This window comes from Rhinolophus sinicus, chromosome 11 (genome assembly GCF_057876585.1).
Source record: "Rhinolophus sinicus isolate RSI-liver-muscle chromosome 11, RSI-T2T, whole genome shotgun sequence".
Classification (NCBI taxonomy): Eukaryota; Metazoa; Chordata; class Mammalia; order Chiroptera; family Rhinolophidae; genus Rhinolophus; species Rhinolophus sinicus.
Genome location: NC_142511.1, coordinates 6,860,103 through 6,873,835, shown reverse-complemented (window position 1 = coordinate 6,873,835; position 13,733 = coordinate 6,860,103). Strand labels below are relative to the sequence as shown.

The 13,733-nt window shown below is 40.0% G+C and overlaps 1 protein-coding gene and 1 long non-coding RNA gene across 2 annotated transcripts; one reads left to right on the top strand and one right to left on the bottom strand.

Moving 5' to 3' along the window:
* Window positions 1-313: 313 nt before the first annotated feature.
* On the bottom strand, window positions 314-9,957 carry CACYBP (calcyclin binding protein). The gene is made up of 6 exons (XM_074322094.2): window positions 9,775-9,957; window positions 5,761-5,980; window positions 3,855-3,951; window positions 3,503-3,602; window positions 2,277-2,374; window positions 314-909 (listed from the first exon to the last, which is right to left on the bottom strand). Exons 1-6 carry the CDS (start codon window positions 9,793-9,795, stop codon window positions 753-755), a joined length of 693 nt encoding a protein of 230 aa, XP_074178195.1. The 5' UTR covers window positions 9,796-9,957; the 3' UTR covers window positions 314-752.
* Window positions 9,958-10,326: 369 nt separating this feature from the next.
* LOC148756614 (uncharacterized) lies at window positions 10,327-13,641 on the top strand. The gene is made up of 2 exons (XR_016022712.1): window positions 10,327-11,209; window positions 13,175-13,641. It is a non-coding gene; the product is annotated as an uncharacterized LOC148756614 (long non-coding RNA).
* Window positions 13,642-13,733: the final 92 nt, after the last annotated feature.

Sequence of the window (13,733 nt, the reverse complement as noted above, 5' to 3'; positions counted from 1 at the left end):
TAAACAATTAAATACAAGTCTGACTTTTCCTGGACAGTTAAGCTATTCCACTGAATAAAAACCTTACTTTACTGAACATGGATTTTCACATTTATTTGATTTAGTTATCTGACCCATGGCAAAACTTACTAATAGGTACTATACAAAGATGTCTATTCTTGTCAAGATTAGGCTTAGTTTCAATTTTTTCATAAACAAATATATTTTAATCTATAGGAAAACATTTGTGATTGGATTATTGGGGCATAGTAATGAGTGGTATATGCATTACTTAAGCAGCTATTGGAAAAGAGATCAACTTTTACAGGCAACCTTGAAGTAGATACAAATTTGCATTTTATGCAAAAATTCAGGTTTTATTTTTTACTTATTACATTGGTGAGAACTGACATCAGGAACTTAAAAACAAGCAATAACTTTTGTTTTCTACCTCTCAGCTGAAAAAAAAACAAACACGCAAAGTGGCATTTTCATTAGGCAAGACTTGCTTCTTTACATTTCACAGGAGAATGCAGTATTACCCTTTCTTGAACAAAATCACCAGGTTACTAAGGAAACCATCTTTGGAGGAAGTGTTCAATAAGCATATTTTATTTAAGTAAATCCTCCAGTAAGAAATGGAGAATTCATTGCCTTTACTCAGAAGCAGCTTCTGTAAAGTTATCTGTTAAATTTATCTGTGCAGCTCACCAACATGTCCTTACTGGAAACATCAATATTTCCACATCACAGTTCCCAAAAGGACTTTAGTCTCAAAATTCTGTGTCTCCTTTGGCTTGCTTCTCTCTTGATTCTACCCAGGCTTTATTAATGGTTCGCTTCATATCATCATCTCCATCTTCATAAATTTTCTTTAGAACATTCATCAATCCCTCACTAGGATCTGTTTCAGTGTCATAGGAGGGCTTTCTGTTAAAAAGAAAACACAATAATTGAGAAAATACATATATATGGAGAAATATGAATACATATGTGTGTGTGTATATATATGTGTGTGTATATAGATCCCATTTACTGACAGAAATCTTATATGCCTGATGACTAAGTACGGATAGACGCAAATCAGATGTCAATATTGGTAGGAAGTGGAGGGATAGAGATAAGGGGACAATGAAGAGTATCCAAAGATATTCACAATAAAATCGCATGCACGAATTCATCTTAACGAAAACAACATATACCCATACTTAGTGCATGACGGAGTGATCATCAAAATGGTTAGGGATCTTGGGACAGTGGGATTATAGGTGCTTTTTAACAAAAAAGGTAAGTAAGCATTTTTTTCCCTGAACTTTCTTAATTTTCTAAAGCATGCTTCCTCTTATTATTTGAGAAAATACTTCGAGAGAAAAACATAAACATACATTATACAGGGATACACACTGAAGTTCACACATTTTTTGAATTAGAAAAGGCCTCCTCTAAAGCCTGAGATATACGGGGCTGGGCCTGGTGGTAAAAGCATAGTCCTTAATGTAAACAATACCTCTAATTCAATCAATGTCCGAACTGAGCCAATTAACTTTATATCTGATTCTTTACTCACCTAATTTATTAAGTGCCAGGTTATATACTGGGCACTCGGATACACAGTAAGAGTAAGACAGCGTCTGGCACTTAGGTAATTCATTCTAGATTTAAAATCAATTCCAACTCCAATTCCAATTCTAACTCTGCCAACCATATCCCAAATGCATGTTGGCTATCAGGAGTGGGAGAAAGGTGTGTCGCTAACTGACTTAATGTAGTACATTACCACGGCAAAAAATTTAAAGCAGAGGAACATGTGACACAGAATGAAAGTGTCTTTGAATAAAATTTTTTAGAATAGTCATTATTAAGTAGAATAAAAATATTCTATCTTTTCTACTCTACATCAGTGACACTGAAACTCTGTAACTAACTACGTTATCAGAAATTTCTGTGGAATTCAAAAACCACATATGGGTATCTAGGCCTCTCTGAATCTGCTGAAATGGAGTCTGGGAACATGTACAACATTTCAGAGAAGCACCACTGGCCCAGGGTTAAGAACCAGTACAAAAGAGCTGACCCAACCTACAGAGACCTACTTAAAAAGCAACTTGTTGGATATTTCAGTAGATTCTGACAGTTGGAAGCACATGTTAAGACAATCGGGTTAGTCAATGTACATTAAGAGGGAAATGGTCAAATCACAGACTATTACAACTCTGTTATCCATACAGACAAATTAAAAAGCTATAGTCCCAGCAAAGAATACATTAAAATTCTTAAAGAAATGAAAGTGAACTCACTCTTTCTCTTTGCATTCTTTTTCTACCTGAGTCAGGTACTCCCACTGTGTGTTTTCCGCTTTCTTTCTACATAAGATAATCACTGTATCTGTCTTGACCTGGAAGAAAAGCAGGAAAATAGGTAAAACTTAGAACACAAGCAGGTAAGGAGAAAGGCTCCAAGATAGGATGACTGGTGTGTTTGAAAAACAGGAAGGAAGAGTGGCTGGATTTTAAAGGACGGAGTAATATAGTAAAGAGGTGTTAGACAGGCAAGAAATCCAATCATATGAGGCAGTATGTATGGGTAATGAGTCTGGAAGGTGAGAAAGCAGAAAGAGCAAGAACATACAACTCTTTCAACAAGGATCCATAGAACTCCAAGGAGTCTTCTGAGTATTCCTTCAACTATGAGATTAGTAGATGAAAAGGGAGCAGTGGGCCACAAGCTAATCAGTAAGTTATATTCTAACATTACCTTTACAAGCTGTTATACAATTCTTGGTAAACATAGATGACAGAATGGCACGTCTATACACCAGGCGCATTAAACATTATTTATTTAAATTCGATAGAAAAGAGGGATTATCTGAATTATTGAAAAGTGTAAATAAGTTTATTAAAAGTTTATTTTTATAGTTTCTACTAACTCCAACTAGGCTAAGTGCTTAAGTCCTTTTATGTATCAAAAACAGAGCTTCTAATAGTAGCTACTATTAATTTAAATACTTCATATATTTCATTTCAGTATATCATTTCAACTTTGTGAAATAAATTATTATTCCCATTGTACAAAAGAGGAAACTAAGGCACAGAGTTAAGTGAGCTATCAAAAACCAGTAAGACTGGCATTAAAAGTCAAGTCTCACTCTTAATCATTTTAAAAACTTATTCCCCTCCTGATTTTAATGCGATATTCTTCTAATCATCTATTCTTCTACAGCAGGAATTGGCAAAACTTTTTCTGTAAAGGGTCAGTTAGTAAATATTTTAGGTTTCATAGGCCATACGGTCTGTTTTACCTACTTAATTCTGCCATTGTATCAACTAGCACAAAAGCAGCCAGACTACACATGTAAAAATGGGCCAGGCTATGTTCAAATAAAACATTGTTTACAAAACAAGGAACAGGCTATAGTTTGCTGATCCCTGTAATAGAAGATTAATTAATTCTAGTTCATCTCAATTCCAAATTGGCCAGATTAAATTTAATGAGGTTTCACATATGACAATAAAAGCAAACTTACTTTTTTTGAACTGCCTTCCACAGAGATGGGTTTCAAGAGATTGTTCACAATCATGGAGTAACTCTTCCCATTTAGGTTCTTTACCAAAAGATCAAATGACCTGCAACACAATAGCAAATACATTATCTTTCTGGTTCTATGAAAGGTGCTGTCTAGTTCTTGTAAAAAGAGCCACCAGTTTTATTTTAGGATGAGCATTTGGCCGTCCCAGATGATAAGACCCACCCCTTCAAAGCAGGTATAAAGGATAATTAGTTATAAATTTAAGCAGAATTTTAAGCAGAAACTGCAAAGAGCCCCTAACAAGGCAAGCTCTGCCTTAATGATCACTGTCTTCCCCATGAGAACTCACCTTTCTGTGAAATGCACCTGCACGTTTTCCGTCGGGACTTGATGAACTCCAGTTAACGTAATGTAGATTTTCACAAACTTATCTGACTGATCCCATCCTAGCAACAAAAACAAAAAATGGGACATGAGTAAAGTCTGATACCACCTCTAGAACAGCAAATGCGTATGGCTCATAATAAAACTCAGTAAAATGAAAATCCAGTAATAGAAACAAAAAATATGAAAATAAATATTCTAGATGGAGAAATTAAGTTTCAAAGCATTAAATAATCTACCCTAGTTAGGCATCTAACTGGTGGTAGAACTTGGATTCAAATCCAGGTTTACTGAACACAAATCCCATGTTCTTTTTATTCCGTAGAACAAGGAATAACAATCCTTAAACATGCTTTAATAGCAGCTCACTTTTTTTTTATGGAAATAATTTTGTCATATACTTAAATGTTGGTGATTCTCCACTAAGCTGGATGGTTAAAAATCAGTACTGTATAATTCCATAATCATTTCTACTTCTCTAAGCGGTTCAACAAACACAACCAATCCTGGCTTCCTCAATTCCCTTCTCTGACAAAGGAGAATATAAATTCAGTTTGATTCATCCAAATCTGCTCATCTGATGACTAACCTACCAATATCTACTGAATGCCATTTGAGTATACATTATCAAATTCTTTCCATTAGTCTCTAAACTAAATGAATTCAATCAACACAAAAAATAAACTTCACATAAAAAGCATTCATATAAAAATCTGTGTTTATTATATATATATATATCCCTGACACTTCCTCAGTCCTACAGAGAAATGTAGTATCAAAAAAAGAAAAAGGCCTACAGACTTCTATAGAATTTTTATCTTGTTTCTTTCCATTCATTCAATCCATCCTTCACATTGATGTTTCCCCCAAACACCAATCTATGTTCCTAGTTAATATGCCATAATCCTATCACCTTCAGACCAATTTCCTGTATCAACTAAGAACATGGCCTAACTCCTATAGTAATAATAGTAATAGTACATCTCTTAAGCACGACACACACATAGCTTTCCATTACGATAATACTCAGAATATATGATGCCTTTCATGTCTCTATTTGTGTCTTTTGCTCATGTGATCCCCTTTTTCACTTGTTGAACTCACCCTTCAAACTCAAACTTGAATGTCTCTTCAATTCTCCCTGTTCCTCACTTTCAGCAGAATTATTTCATCAGCTGTATTCCCATACTTTATAAATCTCTACTCAGTTAAACAAATATTTATTAAGTACTTACTATGTGGTAGATATTGTGAGCAAAAAGAAACATAACACTTCCCTGCCCTCATAAGAGCTCATCATTCAGACATAAGTTGCAATGCTTCCAAAGCAAAATAGTTCAAAGGTATTGAGAGAAAATGGTATTATTACATTGTTATGCTGTTAGTTGCATGCCTGTGTCCCAAGCACACTACGAGCAGGGATTGGGTCTTGGTCACTGCTGTGTACCCACAATTCCAAGCACAATAGTGGCACATATTAGGTGTTAAAAAAATGTTTCTTGAATTTAAATGGATTCCTTTCTCCAGTTAATACTGGTGGTAGTTTGGCAAAATGAAATGCAAAACAGGATGAAAAACAAAACAGAAAGCTGTGTCCCCTATATACTGAATATGTTTCAGAAGAGGTTCTCTTGTCGCCACTCGTTGTTGTACTAAATCATCTTGCTCTCGTTAATAGCTTCTAGAATGTATCCTTTCCTTTCTCATCTCTAAAAAAAGCATCTTACTAAGTAAGTGATGGGTCTTCTCTTTCACACCACTAAAAACAAACTCTCAAAACTATTTTAAAAATTAAGTTTGTTAATTGATCACTACTGAGGAATCGGTTGCTCAGAGGCAGAAAGACGTGGTGGTAGGGGAGCAAGTCATACCATAGTTACTGATTTTCACTGTATATCCTGTAGCAATGGGAGCAACCACAGCAGCTGGCTTTTCATTGTCAAGAAGTTCTGCTTTCTTCTGTGATTTCTGCTGCATCTTGTTCTTGATTTCTGTCTCAATCTTGGATTTTTCAACTGTAAGAGCATCCCGTACTCTCTTTCTAGTGGTCTTTTCTAGCAACGCCTTTACTTCGTCTAGATCTTTCTGTAGCTGCGTTAAAAATAAAAGGTAAGTTAGTTATGATAAATAAGATTAATAGGTTGATATTGTGCTTATTGGTCATTTCAGTTTACTGAAATAAAGCTAAGAATTAAGAGGTTCATTTATTTTCTAGGGTTGGGTTGCAACTTGGATTCTTTACTCCAGCCTCCTTAATTTTTGGAAATAATGCAAGCTTCCTTTTTTTTTTCTTAAGGAAAACAATCTTAAAGTAACAATAGGTAATCAAGCCTAAATTTTCCAGTTTGGTAGGCTGTTATCTACCTTTATTGTAGAACATTTTATTTACAAAATTCTTTTGTGATATATAAACTCGGATGAAGAAATCTTAAAAAAAAAGAACTCAAGGATTTCTTATACGAGCCAGTCATCAGATACTGGAAGTTTTTTAAGTATTAAAATAAAAAAATTGAGTACATACATGAGTGTGGTGAAATACGACAGCAGCTTTACTGAGGTAATCTACTTTTGTCGGTGATTGTGCCTCTGATCTTCCTACACCACATACCCAAATGTTACACATAAAAAAGTTTGAATTTGTAAGACAAAAGATGAAAAAAAGACTTATTTCTGCTTTCAAGAAAAAGTGTTGTTCTGAAGGTCTGGGTTTAATCTTACAGTCAAAAGTCTGGGAGTTGGTTGCACAGTAGAGAGAAAAAAACTGGGCAAACAATCCAACAAACTCTTGTGGAGCATTGAAAAAGCCACCTGTTCTTTTCTCGTGCCAGTATATTGCCTACTCAAGTCTATTTCTACTTTCTAGAGGTAGAGCCAACATTTTATATGGAATCCAAGAGTTAAAGGCACTCTTAAAAAATTAATGGGCTTAAAAAAAATACTAGCAATTTGACTGGAAGATGTTTCCATTTATAGCCTGAGATCACATAAAAGGCTCAACATAAAGATCTTTAAATGCTTAATAACTCAGTATAACATCCGAAGTACAGAGTTTGAAATTCTTTGTTTCTTGTCTTACAAAATGCAGTAAGAGAAAAACGGTTTCTTTTACTGGGGTCTTTTATTGTCCTACTTAACTCAGATGCCCTGGCTTCACCATCTGTAACTGATAATATGGTATAACAAGTCCAAATGTGCCCACTCTCCTGTCCATACTCCACACACCCCCAAACACATATTACTAAGATCAAAAAAAGAAAATTGCAAACTCATCTCTGGAGCATAGAACCAAGATGCTTCAGTGCAAAGCAATCTTTTTTATTATAATGATTTAAAAATTTCACATTGATTCTAATAACAACAATATTGAAATGTAAAATTAGTGTACTTGTTCCTAGACTAAGTGATTTAGCTAAAAAGTGTATCAAGTCTAAATAAGAAGTTTACTTCTTGACTAGAATAGAAATCCTTTTCCTATTAGACTCCGAAAAGAACTCTGAGAATTCAGGGATTCCCAGGCCCTATCTTCATAGCCAGTTTTGGCTCTCAAGTACTACAAACAGAAGGTACTTGTAGCCATTGTAAGTCTGAAGCAACTTACAGCAGGCTTGTTTTAGATATTCCTCAGTTCTTCTGTCAAGTGCAGACCTGAAACCAGTAAAACTGATGTCTCTGGTGTTTTTCCTGCACACACACTTTAAGATGTCTTTAGATTCAGCATTTTCTCATCTAATTTATCTTGGTACTCATTTGTTTTCCTATGCAAAATCACACACCCCCTGTAAAGCACCACCCTTAAACACATTCAAGCTTTATCTTCTAACCTAGTTCCAAATTCTTCATTAGGAGACATTAAAATCAAAGTGCTTCTAAATGGGCAAAGGACTTGAACACACATTTCTCCAGAAATATACAAACAGCCACCAAGCACATGACAAGACGCTCCGTTTCCTTAGCCAGTAAGGAAATGCACCTCAGAACCACAACGAGCTACCACTCACACCCACCAGGACGGCTAACGTCAACAATAATAAACCACCCAGAAAACACCAAGTGTTGATGAGGACCTGCAGACGTCAGAGCCTTCAGACACTGCTTGTGGGACTGTCAAATGCTGCAGCCACTTTGGAAAGTTGAGCCGTTTCTGTTAGTTCCCATAAGACCCTGCAATTCCACTCCTAGGTATATCTACTCCAGAGAATTGAAAACATATGTAAAACGTTGAAGTCGGTATTCATAGCAGCATTGTTCATGCTAGCCAAAAAGTGGAAATACTTCAAATGCCCATCATCGATGAACTGATAAACAAAATGTGGTACATCCATGCAAAGGAATGTTATTCAGCCATAAAAAGGAATACCGGCTACACCCATGGATGAACTTGAAACACGATGCTAAGTGAAAGAGCCGAAAAGCAAAAGGCCACATATTCACATAGTATAAGATTTCATTTATGTGCAATGCGCAGAACAGGCAAATCCAGAGAGAGACAAAAGTAGGTAAGTGGTTCCAGGGAGGGAGGAGGAATGAATGGAGAGAGACTGTTTAATGGACACTTAATAGTTTTCTTTTGGGGCTGATGAAAATGTTCTGGAATTAGTGGTAATCGTTGTGCAAAATTGTGAATACACTAAAATGCACTGAATCGTACATTTTAAAATAGTTCAGTTTTATCTCAAACAAAACAGAAAACCCCTGAGTGTCCCCAAACGTTTGTTTTTAAGTACCTCAATGGAGAAAGTCCCTTTCTTCCAAGAGGATTAATACTGAGCCCTCCATATATGTGACAGTAATGTCACTTCAGAGATTCTGTCCTCAGGGCACATGGTAGGTACTCCAAGGACAATGTCGAATACATAACACAAACTGGCGGCAAGTTATCCAGAATAATAAACACACAGACATTTTTTGTTGTTCATTTAAAGCAGATTCTTAGAGTTAAAGAGTCAAATTTGAGATTCCCCCGTCTTGTTCATATTGAGGAAAAGATTTCCAGGAAACAAACCCAGTTACTAGATACCCAACACTTTACTGTGAGTAACAGTATGATGTACTGACATCTTAGGCCAGGAAAAGAGCAACGCCAAGTATTATTATTCGCATTTTGTAACCGCCAGACTGTCTCCCAGACTCCAGCCTCCCCTGTTCAGTGTACAGAGCTTAAAAGAGAAAAAGGCTATTTCCCACCACTGGTTACAACGAACTTTCCGATTTACTGATTTCTAAAGCCGCATAGCGCAGACTGCTGTTTGCCAAATACTGTTTTCACGCTAGAACTACGACTCGGTCTTCATAGCCTATGAAACGGGGACGCGTGTGGCACAGAGAAGCACAACAACGGGCCCAAAGTAACACAGCGACTCGTCTGCGTCGAGAAAACACGCCTCAGGGAACTAAAGTGCTGGGACCAAAGCCTTCTCACCGGCCACGACCCTCTGCCATGGAACGACCCTCGGTTTTCGCCACCAGCTGGTATTGAACGAAGCTTCACGTCCCCGGGCAAGTGGAACGCGCGCGGAAAGGGCCTGAGACAAACGTGAAGGTGGTCAGCTCGCCGGGTCCACGGTCGGCAGCCCCGCAGCCACGAAGCACGACACACCCCACTCACCCACAGCTCGCGCGGGGCCGCACCGCCGGCCGGAGCGGCGGACGTCGGTCGGCAACGTTCCCGCGGGAGCGGAGGCCCAAGTGGCGGGGCGAGCACCAGGGGCCGCTGCAGGTGGGCGAGTGGAAGGCGGCGGAAGCGCGGGGACCCGCGGACGCAGGAAGCCGCCAAGGAGGCGGCCGCAGGACCCTCAGCACGGGAAGGGCGGTGGGGGACAGTGAGGGGCGACGGGGCCGAAAGCTCCGGCAAAACGGACTGAGGAAGACCGGGCGGGACCTCTTACCTCTTCCACAGCTGAAGCCATGGTCGGGCTGGGTCAGGCAAGAACCGAGAAGCAGCCCCGCAGCGGAATGAACCGGAAACGCCGCACCGCCACAACGCGCAGCGCCCGCAGCCTGTGCGCACACACGACCCTGCGCGAGACCGCGGCCCGCCTACTGCACGCGGCGCCTCTGGAACCTTCGCGAGTCTGGCGCCACCGCCCCCAGCCCCGCCCCACCCCACCCCGCCCCGCTTAGCCCCGCCCCGCCGAGCCTGGCCCCGCCCCGCCCACCATGCCGCCTAACAAGGCTCAACTCTCGCGAGCAAACCCGCAGTTCGAGAAGAGTAACGCCTCTTCCTCCCGCCCGGGCCAGTGTGTGCTTATAGTACTTTGACCTCGTTTGCCCCGGCTGCTCAGGCGCAGTTCGCAACCGCCGCGTTCGCGTACCTTACCCCGACCCCGGAAATGACGTACATATCTTCAGGGTCCAAATCGGAAGCGAACTAGAGTCGGCTGCTTCCGTCCCTTCTAGGACGTCGGGCGCGCTGGGCGGCCATCTTGTTTAAGGGTAATCTGAGAGCCCCTACGAGGAAAGGACAAAAAAAGGAAAAGGGCAGCCTATTTATGTTAAAACGGGAAAAAAACGAAGACGTTAAGTGTGGAGGATCCTGAAAGGAACAGATTTGATTTTTAGTGGTTTCTGGAGGTCTGGCGACGTCACCACCATGTAGTATCTGCGACGTGGTGGCGTCATCACGGACCGCGGTAGGACGGCGCCGGGGTTTAAAGTTACAAACACAAGGCGCCACGTTCTGTGACAGCAACAGCGGTTTCTCCTTTGCGGCGTAGTGTATTGGAGCGCTTCCTGGTGCCTCCGCCTCCTTTACCGACCATTCCGAGAGTCTCCGGTTCTCACCCAAGTTTGGATTCGATTTAAATCAGCTTATTGACCAGAGAAAATGTGGGCTGAGTTTTCCTGGGACGACATATATTCTGCTCTGCTGGCTCCAGCAGCTCTGCTCAGTAGGGCCCCTGGGAAACCCGCTTTCTGGGTATTTTAGCCTCTGACAGCTTCAAAACGTCTGTAACACGGATGAGAACATAACAGTCACCCTTGAGGAGTCACAGAGCTGCACTCACTCAGCTTCACGTATCGCCAAGGTAGCGATTGGAACCAGCAAGTCAGAGATGGAGAAAAGCTATTAGGAAAATGCAGGTTGACCATTATCGTAAAGAAGTGGAAGCATGACGTTAAGGGAAAGAAGCCAAACAAACATCATGGGTTCATATAGTTTGGTTCCACATAAACGACGTCTGAAAACAAAACTAATTAGCCTATGGTGTTAAAAATCAGGAGTCTTTCCTCTGGCTGGAATGACAATGACAGGAAGGAGCCACGAGGGGGCTTTTGAAGTTCAGATGCTGTTCTCTTTCTTGATTTGGATGCTGCCTACAGGTGTGTACTTTGTAGAACTTTGAGCTTTAAACTTGTATTTGTGTAGTTTCGTTTGCATGTTATACTTAACTAAAAGTTATATTTAAGTAGGCCCAGGAAGGAATTTTACCAAATGGAAATGTTACAATGATACGTAACTTGTAAGATCTGTGCATTTTATTGTATGTTAATTATAACTCAGTTTTTTAAAAAGGTGCCCGATCAAATGCCTGTAATTATTTCAGTACTTAATTATGAACAAACATCCCATTACACCACCTGAAAATGTGACCTAATGCAGTGATTTTTCAAATTTGCTTGATTTTGCACCTGAGACAACTCCGCCCCCTAGATATCCTAGTCACAAGATTGTAAATACCTTCTATTATCCGGTGACGCTCATGTCTGTGTCTTCAGCTCCACCACGCCTCTGAGCTCCAGACTCTGCCTCTGCTTGCATGTCTAATAAGCACATCAAATTCAACTGGTCTACAAAAACAAAACCCCTCCTCCCAGTTTCTCCTTCTCACACCCAAAATCATTTCCTCTAGTTATTCTCCAGCTCTGTGAATGGTCATCTCATTCCTTTAATTGCTCCGGCCAGGAAGTCATACTTGAGTCTTCAATCTCAGGTCTGACAGCCCATCCTGCAGTAAGTCTTGATGGCTTGACCTTCAAAATATGTTGAGAATCAAACCACTTCTCACAGCCTCCACTCTACCACCCAAGACCAAGACGTCATTATTTTGTCTGGATTTTTAGCCTCCTGTTTTTTCTCTCCTTCCCCACTGTACCTTTACAATTGGTTTTCCACACAGTCGCCAGAGTAATCTTCAAGTCTTTATTTTCCTTTGCTTAAAAACCTCCAATATCCAATTAGACTTAGTTAGAATAGAGTCCAAACTCCTTACCATGACCTAGAATGTTCTACGTGATATTATCTCACCTTTATGAGCCTCACAGAACTCATCTCTCATCATTCTCCCTGGTTTAAACACTGGTATTTGGTTATTCCTTGAATTCACTGAGCTTGCTCTCACCTCTGTACTCTGTGCTTTCTCTGTCTAGAATGCTTTTCCTCCGGAGCATCATATAATTTCTTCCAGTAACCCTAGGGAGGCTCATCCTGACTGTATTAGTTAGGGTTCTGTCAGAGAACCAGAATCGATAGATAAACAGTTATTACAAGGAATTAGCTTACACAGTTGTGGGAACTGGCTAAGCAAATCCAAAGTCGCTCGGCCAGGCAGGCAGGAGTACAAGATCACAGGCAGTTTGGGCCCTATGGGAAGAGGTTGAAGCTTCCATCCACAGGAAGTCAGGGAGGAAAGAACACAAGCCTGAACTTCCTTGCAAGTCAACTTTTCAAAGATGTTGCTCTGAGTGTCCCTTTGACAGTAATCAAGTTTTGTTAAAGTATAATCTCAAAAAGGTGAAATCAAGATTCTCATGCAAATATAAAATGAACATGTGACAAATATTTTATTCATTAGTTAATGAGGGAACCAATAATATGTTAAAATATAAAGTATGTTTGCATAGCTGAGTATAACAATGGAATGGCAATTTAACAATGGAATGTTAGTGTAAGGTTGCAAAGTTAGGCACAAACTGGTTAATAAAAATCCTACAGGGTAACTATAACTGTTGGAGTTACCTGTTGCACTGGAAAGTAGGAATGTGTATCCCTACCGCACAAAAATCTTCAAGTTAATGTGTAACCACTAAGGGTAGGACCTTTAATAGTGAACAAGGAGTTCCACTTATGACCTAACTGCCAAATTAAGTAGATGTTTTCTGAATAATTTGACTGTTTTACTTTTTATGTGAAATTTCTCAATTTAAATACCACATAGACCAAACAAAAGATGTCTGTGGTCTGGGTTTGGGCCACAAACTATCACTTGACAATCTCTGATTAATAGATGTTTAGTACATGCTGAATTGTACGAGGAGGACCTGACTAATCTCTTGGCTTTCACTTAGGCTCCATGGACTCCCAGAACAAAATGCAAATTAGAACAAAAAGCAGTTCAGGATTCTCTGCAGTCTGCCTCGACCTCCAGGAGAGCCTCTGGAGTTCCGTTTGCATTGTGTATCACCCACTGTGCTGCACCTTGAGAGACCAGCCATAGCCACCTAATCCAGGATTAGCCAATCATATTTTTGCAAGACTTTGGAATCGGGATACTAAGATGCCAGTCCGTCTCTGCTGTCACCTGAGTAGAGGACATGTAGACTTGGAAATTGTGCGCTTAGAAGCAAGGAAAGCTTGTTTGCAGAGAGAAGCAGCAACAGATACGCATCATCTGGCAAGACAAGCAGAAGAGCGATTATGAGAACAGTTGCTTAAGTTCCAGATGGCATCCCAGTCCCTTGTCCCAGTGCCTCTCAGGCCCAACTGTTTGGCCGTTGATATCTATGATTAAAAAAAAATCCCTATTCCTTTTCAATTAATTGCCTTATTATTACTTCACTAGCTTGAGAGAGTTTCTGTTACTTGCAACCAAGCACTCTCTATAGAGAGGAAAAGAGGGCATTTGGC

What these genes read in the sequence shown, in the direction of transcription:
- CACYBP (XM_074322094.2), bottom strand. Translation starts at nt 9,795, where the DNA reads ATGGCTTCAGCTGTGGAAGAG. An exon ending in TGGCTTCAGCTGTGGAAGAG is followed by an intron (nt 5,981 to 9,774) that starts GTAAGAGGTCCC and finishes TTTTTAACGCAG; the next exon opens with CTACAGAAAGATCTAGACGA. An exon ending in TGGAAGGCAGTTCAAAAAAA is followed by an intron (nt 2,375 to 3,502) that starts GTAAGTTTGCTT and finishes CTTTTCTTCCAG; the next exon opens with GTCAAGACAGATACAGTGAT.